Consider the following 9,641-nt stretch of genomic DNA (forward strand, 5'->3'; position numbering starts at 1 on the left):
CAGTTGTGCAGAAAACCATCATTGACACCCTCCATAAGAAGGGAAAGCCTCAGAAGGTAATTGCAAAAGAAGTTGGATGTTCGCAAAGTGCTGTATCAAAGCACATTAATAGAAAGTTAAGTGGAAGGGCAAAGTGTGGAAGAAAAAGGTGCACAAGCAGCAGGGACGACCGCAGCCTGGAGAGGATTGTGCGCAAAAGGCCTTTCAAAAGTGTTGGGAGAGCTTCACAAGGATTGGACCGAGGCTGGGGTGAGTGCATCAAGAGCCGCCACACACAGACAAATCTGTGAAATGGGCTTTAAATGTCGTATTCCTCTTGTCAAGCTGCTCCTGAACAAAAAGCAACGTCAGAAACGTCTTGCCTGGGCTAAAGAAAAAAATAACTGGTCTGTTGCTCAATGGTCCAAAGTCCTCTTTTTGGATGAGAGCAATTTTTGCATCTCATTTGGAAACCAAGGTCCCAGAGTCTGGAGAAAGATTGGAGAGGTACAGAATGCAAGATGTTTGAAGTCCAGTGTGAAGTTTCCACAGTCTGCGTTGGTTTGGGAAGCCATGTCATCTGCTAGTGTTGGTCCACTGTGCTTTATTAAGACCAGAGTCAACGCAGCCGTCTACCAGTACATTTTAGAGCACTTCATGCTTTCTTCAGCGGACCACCTTTATGGGGATGCTGACTTCATTTTCCCGCAGGATTTGGCACCTGCCCACACTGCCAAAACTTCAAAACTACTACAAAAACTGGTTCAATGACCATGGGATTACCGTCCTTGATTGGCCAGCAAACTCGCCTGACCTGAACCTGAATGCCCCATAGATTCTCTATGGGGCATTGCCAAGAGAAAGATAGAAGACATGAGACCGAACAATGCCAAAGAGCTGAAGGCCGATATTGAAGCATCCTGGTCATCCATAACACCTCAGCAGTGCCACAGGCTAGCATCCATGCCACGCCGCATTAAGGCAGTAATTCATGCAAAAGGGGCCTAAACCAATATGCATGATTATACTTTTCATAGGGCCAACATTTCTTTATTTAATGTAATATTCTAATTTTCTGAGATTTTGAATTTTGGGTTTTCATAAGCTGTAAACCATAATCTTCAAAATTATAACAAATAAAGGCTTGGAATATCTCACTTTGCATGCAATGAGTCTACATAATGTATAAGTATGACCTTTTAAATTGAATTACTGAAATAAATGAACTTTTGCACGATATTCAAATTTTCTGAGTATGACCTGTATATATAATTAGATTTTTTTTTTTGACTAACATATTTATTTTCTTATTTTTTTACATGCTTTTATATTCATAGGGGAGCCAAATTTGAACAAAAATGTATGTCTCTGTCCCTATCTCTTTCTGTAGGGACTCCTCCATGGTGGTGACGGCGTCGGGGGACCACCAGGCGAAGGTCTTCTGCCTCCAACGCCCCGACCGATAAAGTGAGGGGGGAGGGGCCTTTGACTGTAGATCATAGGCCCCTCAAACTCATTCAACACCAGGTGTTACGTCGATCCGCCATTCAAATCCACCCATCAGTGACGTCATCAAACATCAGTCAGATCGACCCCACTAGTTGGTTCAGTCCACCTGTCCGTCAGACATCTGGGTGGACACGCCCACATTTGTGATGTCACTAATGGGTGGATTGAAATGGGTTGAGATGGATTATCAGCGTCCCACCTGGTGGAGGATCGGGAGGCCTTGCCTTGGGGGGTGGGGTGGTGGACCAGATCCAAAGGTCTGTGAGGAACAACCACAACGGACGGCTTTCTGTGGAGACGAGCTCTTCATCATTTCATTCCCCAACCCCCTCTTCCTCTCCTCTCATAGTGTTCTTGTGAGCAGTGCAAGCACTACTTGTGAGGGTCTTACATGTCATTGGGGTTCATTTGAAATTTCCCCAACACAACAGAAAAAGGGGTTGCTGTGGTAACCGGGTCCTAGCCACACAGCAGCAAACCGCTCAGTATTTTTTCTATTGTTTCTCTGTAGTTAGAGATCATATAAATAACAGGTTGAGCGGTGAAACTGAAGGAGGGAAACCTGCTCTCTTCCTGTCCCCAGTGACTCAGCATCACTCTGTAACTCTTCAAGATGTTTTCCCGGCGAGCATAGCTCTAAAGTGCTCATTCTTTGCTTATATCATTTTATTATTTTCCTCTCACGCTCAAATAAACAAACCCCGAAACATTGAGTTCCCGTTCTTTCATTTGAAGTCCGTTCAGGGTTCGATGTGTTCAAAGATGATTCAGCACAAACTGTCCACTCCCTTCTGACCACCATACTCTCCCCCCCCCCCCCCCCCCCTTTTAACCTCAGCGCAACTCCAGTGTAAATATTGAACTTGGTTCTCGTTGAAAAGCAATTAAAATACTTAGAATACCGACCGTCTCTGTCTCTTCCTTATCCATCCCAAATAAGTGCCACTCTAGCTAGTCCTGGCTAGTCTGTTTGTTTGTCCTGAAGCTTTTAAGCCAGCGGTTTAAGTCTCCCTCCATGAAAAACAATGTTAAAAGTGAATGTTGTCACTGCTCCAAGTGGCTCGATTAGCAGACTGAGGCCAGACATAAATGCTTTTAGTCATCTCAACGGTTTTAGTCATCAGGGGTAGCACAAGGCTACGAATATAGAAACACAGATGTACACTTTAGTGGTACTTAATTCAGTTTAGTCTGCAACTTAGCTTTGTTCTAAGTTCTGTCTTGTTCCTTCTGGTTCTTGAAGTTAAATCCCTATCAGTTCAGTTAAGCTATGGACGGCATCAAAGAAACTACTTCTTTCTTGCCTTTAATCTCATTACGTTATTCAGGCCTGATAGAGTTCAGGTGTGGTGCCTGAATTCAGGCTTGAGCTCAGCCATGTATGTTGTCAAGAAAAGTGAAAATAGGTTTAAAATGTCTAGTCAACACGTCAACCAACCTGACCTTTTGATTGACATGTCTGCAACCAACTAGTCATAGTCTATATAAGGAAGTCTTTTACCTTTGTATGTTTGCACTGAGGATGGTCTGAATGGGACTGAAAACGTTTTGCACACTACTTTGGGTAGCACTTTACACTTTTATGTGTGTATATATATATGTGTATAATATATATATATATATGTGTATAATATATATATATATATGTGTATAATATATATATATATATGTGTATAATATATATATATATATGTGTATAATATATATATATATATGTGTATAATATATATATATATATATATATATATGTGTATAATATATATATATATATATATATGTGTATAATATATATATATATATATATATGTGTATAATATATATATATATATATATATGTGTATAATATATATATATATATATATGTGTATATATATATATATATATATATATATATATATATATATATATATATATATATATATATATTATACACATATATATATATATATATATATATGTGTGTATATATTAGGGCTGTCAAAAGATTAACATTTTTTATCTGATTAATCACAGGGTAGCTGTGGATTAATCACGATTAATCACGATTAATTACCATTCATAAATATGCCCAGAATTTCTGAATTTCTCTGTATATTGTTGTAGGAACGGAAAGATAAATGACAGAAGGTGGATATATAGGCATTTAGCATGTTCTTTTATTCATGAAAGAATCCAGATGATGGTGTCATTAATAATGAAAAATAAAATCGAACTTAAACATACCACACCATATTTCAATTTTTGTTTGTCTCTTTGCAATGCCTATGAGCATATCACATTTTTATTTTTATTTTTTTAATCAAACTTAAAGATAACAGTCATCCCAAACGTTATGGGCATCTTAGCCATTGCTAAGTTTAGAATGGTTAAACATTGGTTGAACATTTTCCCCTTTTTTAAATTAACAAACTACCACACCTTCATACAATAAAATGTGTCTCTCTTGGCTATTCTTCTTTTAGCCAGTTGCTGAGGCAAACTAACTGGTTGACATTTTCTGAAAGTAAGGCTGACCGTTTCTTTTGCACGATTTGGCCTGCCACTGAGAAGAGTCTTTCACATGGAACTATGGATGCAGGAGTCGCTAGGTATTTGCGAGCCAGCAGGGCCAGCTTGTCATGGGCTCCTGAATGAGCAGACCACCACTGCAATGGACAGTCCTCCATACTAATGCAGGGCTCTGCCCTGTACCTGTGTATGTCTCTGCCAGGCTGCACCTCCTCATCAGAATCTGAATCTGAGCACATTTGTAGGAGCAGGCTCATTTTCTTCTCGGGTGGCCCATCTTCAGAAGTCTGTGGAGACCTTCTTGGTGATTGTTCATGCAGCATGCCTCCCAGTGTGGTCCACACCTCTTCTCTTTCACTCTTGGGCAGGGTCTTCAAGTCTTTAAAGCGTGGATCCAGGGCCGTTGCAAGCTTGAGCCATGCGTTGTTGGTCTTTTCTTGGCGGGAGGCTAGGTCTTCTTTGAATGCCGTCTTAAATCGCACCACATATGCAGGGTCCTCATCAGAGACCTCCATTACACGACGCAAGTGGCAGAGGGCAGGCAGTACAACAGAGCAGGATTCATAGGCCTCCCCACCCAGGATCTCAGTTACATACCTGCAGTTGAATGAAACACACACACACACACACACACACACACACACACACACACACACACACACACACACACACACACACACACACACATCATTAAGTTATTACATCAGAAGTTGGTAGTTTTATGATGGAAAATCTACATGTTGTATTGTTTTGGTCTATATGAATTTAAGTTTTGTTGCTATTCTGTGTAATTTTATATAGTGTCTGCCTTCTGCTCTCCTTTTGGGTGATTTAAAGTGTGAACCCCGAGAGTCGTGTGATGCATTTTATTGCCTGCCTGTTCCTATCTTTTCGTGTGTCATCTCCGAAGCAATGCTTTGAAGTCCTCGACACTCTGGCTAGCGTAAACAAAGCCAGAGGTTACATGGTACGGCCGCCGACCCCACCTTAGCCTCGGGGGGGGGAGCTTCAACTGTAAAGATAACAATCTGGTGAACAAAGACTTGTAATGTATGCCTGTTATGTTGTTTGTTGATGCATGTTTTGATGTATCTTTGTTCGTACTTTTATTACAAATATATATGACCACTAATTGTCAACAGTATTGCGTGCTTTTTGCATCTAAATATCTCATCTGCTTAGACGCAATATCTGATACAGAAATTGCCACGACAGTTTACAAAAAGGTAACATATAATTTCAATTTAATTAATTACATTTTATTTCAAACTATAGGCCTATTAATAATTAATATGTGGATTACTTACCGACAGGGCTCTAGAAGAGTCAAGTCTTTGCACCTTGTCCCATTCTGGTGGTGTCAGCATAATGAGTTTTTGCTGCTGTTGGTCCAGGGTTGCTTTTATTGCTGCTTGATTGCGTTTCAGACGCTTGACCATATCCACCGTCGAATTCCAACGTGTTGGAACGTCCTGGACCAGCGGCTCCTGCTTCTGTCCAAGGGCAGCTTGTTGTGCTTGAAGCTCTGCGGTGTTTGCCGGACTGTGTTTGAAGTGGCCCACAATTTTGCGAGACTTGGACAATGCATGCACAAATCCGCTGTCAGAGAGGCTCACCGTGATGCTTCTCTGTAGGATGTGAGCTATGCAAGGCATGTGCTCAAATGTCAAAAGTCTAGCCGCAGCGATCATATTGCGTGCGCTGTCGGTCCCTATAGTTGTGACTTTTCCTTCTATTTCCCACTTGCGTGCTACTGTTAGGAACTGCTCTGCACATGCTTCTGCAAAGTGACGCTCTTCTGTTTTCATTGTAGTTAGCGCAAACGACTTCAGTTCCCATGTTTTAGTGATATGATGTGCAGTTACACCCAGGTAATTGTTGTTACTCACAGAGGTCCAGTGGTCTCCTGTCAGGGCGACATAGTCAGCTACAGCCAAATCCTCTTCTTTCTTTTTCTTTTCCGTTTTGTAGAGGTCGTGGATTTTAGTCATTACTGTGCCTCTTGACGGTGGCTTGTAGAATGCGTCGCGTGAAGCAACTTGTAACACTTCCGCGAGGCCCTTGTCCTCGACAATATTAATCGGCCGACAGTCTTTTGCAATCTTTTGGGTCAAGTTCTCAGAAATAGACTAACTTAATGCACGGCCTTCGGTGAGCGTTGTCTGAACCAAGCCCCCTGGTCTTGCCCCAGAACTTGAAGAGCCGACAAACGCATGCGTAGCGTTGATATGGTACTGTGAGGGACCGGCGTGGTCGCCCCACGTATCTGGGATACGGGCAACTGGGTATCGCGAGTGTGGGCAAAAATGAGGGCAATGGACTGACGACTAAGAAAAGTGAAGTTTTAATCTCTCCAAACATTCACAAAAATAGAGCAACGTTCAAAAACGAAAAGGAAATGACTGCATCAGTCAGCAAACCAAACTAAGATAACATAAAATAGCATACCATAACATACGTTTCTCGTACTGGCCTCACTCCAAGCCAGCACCACCTTCCGCCTCAAACACCAAATGAAAAGGCCCTTAAATAGGGAAATGGTAATTGGACCAATCACGGCCATATGGGCCAGACCATTAGCTGGGGGAACATTTACCTAAATCTAACAATCCAACATAACTGAACAGAAAGTACATTGTGTGAATACTAAATAAACATGATACTAAACAAACAATCACCAAATACATATATACCCAAACCCTGTGCAGAACCTAAAGATATTTACAAAACAGCTGTTTCTATCAACACCCCCCTGGGCTATTCCCTGATACTTTGATCCTAAGCTCCCTTAGCATACTGCCCCCTACCGGGATGGAAGACCAATTCTATACCAGCCCAATCTAATATATACACACACAATATAATAATAATAATAATAATTCCTCTAATGCGGGACAGTGAGAAGGGGGAGGATTTCACCTTCTCACATTTCCCACCACCTCCGGAGTTTCGCCAACCGGATGGCGAGACAAAAAGTCTGCTACTGTATTCTGCCTTCCCGCTCGGTACTGCACCGTGAAACGAAATGGCTGCAGTGCCAAGAGTCCTTCATGCTCCCCAACCACCGCAAGGCGCGGTGATCAGTCTCCAGTGTAAAGTCTCTACCCAGCAGGTAGTATTTCAAAGTGTCTAGTGCCCACTTGACAGCTAGGCACTCTAGCTCGACTGCCGCATCCCTGGGGAACAACTTGCGGCTTACATAAGCTACAGGCTTCATGTTGTCCCCCTCCCCTTGAAGCAGTACTGCCCCAAGACCAACACCAGATGCGTCGGTCTGGACAGTGAAGTGCTGTTCGAAGTCCGGGCTCTGGAGCACAGGATCCTTGCAGGGCGCCCCCTTTAAGTCCAGGAACGCCCGCTCCTGCTCCTCCCCCCACTGTATCTTGGCGAAGCCTGACTTCCTGGTCAGGTCAGTCAAGGGAGCTGCTCGTCGGGCGAAGTCTGGCACAAAACGGCGATACCAGCCCACCAGACCCAGGAACGACCTCACGTCCTTCTGAGTCTTGGGGCGCTGGCATTCCTGTACCGCCTGGACCTTGTCCTTTTGTGGCCGAATCACACCCGGGCCTAGAATATGGCCAAGGTACTTCACCTCCTCCTTGGCTATCGCACACTTGAGGGGGTGGATGGTCAGCCCCGCCCGCTGGATGCGCTGCAGCACATCATCGAGGTTCCGCAGATGGTCTTCCCAGGTGACGCTGTACACCACAATGTCGTCCAGGTAGGCTGCCGCAAAGCCGTCTGTGCCCGCCAAGACGATATCCATCAGTCGCTGGAAACTGGCTGGTGCCCCCTGCAGGCCAAAGGGCATTACCAGAAACTGGAAAAGCCCCTGTGGGGTCCGAAAGCCTGAGCAATGCCTGGCCTCCTTGGCCAAGGGCACCTGCCAGTAGCCCTTGCATAAATCCAGGGTAGTGATGTAGGACGCTTTTCCCAGGCGCTCAATCAAGTCCTCGAGCCGGGGCATTGGGTAAGCGTCAAAGTGTGATTGGGCATTCACCTGGCGGAAGTCAATACAAAAGCGCATAGTGCCATCCTTCTTGGGCACTAGCACCACCGGGTTACTCCACTCACTGGAGGACCTCTCAATCACCCCCAAAGCCAACATCTCCTCCACCTCGGCTTTGAGGCACGGCAGGAGATGCTCAGGAACCCGGTACATCCGTTTGCGCACAGGGGTAGCGTCTTTGAGAGGAATGGAGTGTTCCACAATGGTTGTGAACCCCGGCCTTTCTTGGAAAAGGCCAGACGGCAATCCCCGCTAGCTCCTTCTGCTGGCGGGAGGTCAGGTGAGACAGGTCCAGGGTGGAGGACTGTTGGCTGATGGGGAAGAACTGCTCTGGACACTCTTCCTCCGCCACAGCCTGCACCCTGAGCTGCAGTTCCGGTGGCCTCTCATGCCACTCCTTCAGAAGGTTGACATGAAAGGTCCGCCTGGGTTTCCGTCTGCCAGGGAGGTCAATCTCGTAGGTCACCGGACCCATTTTCCGCACCACCTCGTAAGGCCCTTGCCACTTAGCAAGCAGCTTGTTCTCCGAGGTGGGCAGGAGAAGCAGAACTTTCTGGCCCGGTTGGAGGATCCTCTTCCTGGCAGACTTGTCGTACCAGGTCTTTTGTTGTGACTGGGCTTGCTCCATGTTGGACCGCACTAGCTCAGTCATCTCCTCCATCTTGTTCCTCATTTCGAGGACATGAGCTACCAGGCTCTGGGTCATGGGCGTCTCAGGTCCCGCCCATGCCTCTCTCAGCACATCCAACGGGCCCCTCACCTGTCGGCCATAGAGCAGTTCAAACGGTGAGAAGCCAGTGGAGGCCTGGGGAACCTCCCGGTAGGCAAAGAGCAAGTAGGGCAGCCAGTGGTCCCAGTCCTTCCCATTGACTGCCACAAACTTCCTCAACATGCCCTTTAACTTTTGATTATAGCGCTCCACAAGGCCATCTGTCTGAGGGTGGTAAGGAGTGGTCCGAATGCCCTTAATGCCTAATAATCTGTACACCTGCTTTAAGGTCTTTGAAAGGAATGCAGTGCCCTGGTCAGTGAGGACCTCCTGGGGAATTCCTACCCTCGAAAAAAGTTGCAACAGGGCCTGTGCTATTGGACGGGCTGAAATCCTGCGCAGCGGGAAGGCCTCGGGGTAGCGGGCAGCATAGTCGCAGATAACTAATATATACCTGTAGCCTGTTTTGGTCCTTTCCAGGGGTCCAACAAGGTCCATTGCTATGCGGGCAAAGGGAACCTCTATTATAGGGAGTGACTGTAGTGGGTAAGGGCTAGTTCTCCTATTGCTAGTTACCTGGCACTCGGGACAGGTTTTGCAATACTGCTGCACATCGATATAGAGCCCTGGCCAATAAAACCTGGCTGCAATCCTTTCAAAGCTCTTGGCATTACTCAAGTGACCTGACCAAGGTATTTTATGACCCATAGCTAACACCCGTTCTCTGAGCTGTTTAGGCACGACCAGCTGCTCTGCCCTGCCCTCTCCTGGCTGATGGTACAACAGCCCTTCTCTCACCCGGTAGCTCTCTCCCGACAAAGCTGGAGGTACATCTGTGGAGGTCTCACCAACTTCCCTGACCTTGTCATAAGCTTTTAACAAACTCTCATCCTCTCTCTGTAACTGTTCAAAATTAACTGAGATATC

The 9,641-nt window shown here is 45.4% G+C and overlaps 1 protein-coding gene across 1 annotated transcript in view; it reads left to right on the top strand.

Annotated features, from left to right (window-relative positions):
- Nucleotides 1–2,517, top strand: part of aamp (angio-associated, migratory cell protein) — a 49,098-nt gene extending 46,581 nt beyond the window's left edge. The window contains exon 11 of the mRNA XM_056589683.1: nucleotides 1,370–2,517. Within this exon, the coding sequence (XP_056445658.1) occupies nucleotides 1,370–1,445 (76 nt within the window). The 3' untranslated portion in view covers nucleotides 1,446–2,517. The remainder of the gene's footprint in view (nucleotides 1–1,369) is intronic.
- Nucleotides 2,518–9,641: the final 7,124 nt, after the last annotated feature.

The sequence above is a fragment of the Gadus chalcogrammus genome, chromosome 4 (assembly GCF_026213295.1).
Source record: "Gadus chalcogrammus isolate NIFS_2021 chromosome 4, NIFS_Gcha_1.0, whole genome shotgun sequence".
NCBI lineage: Eukaryota > Metazoa > Chordata > Actinopteri > Gadiformes > Gadidae > Gadus > Gadus chalcogrammus.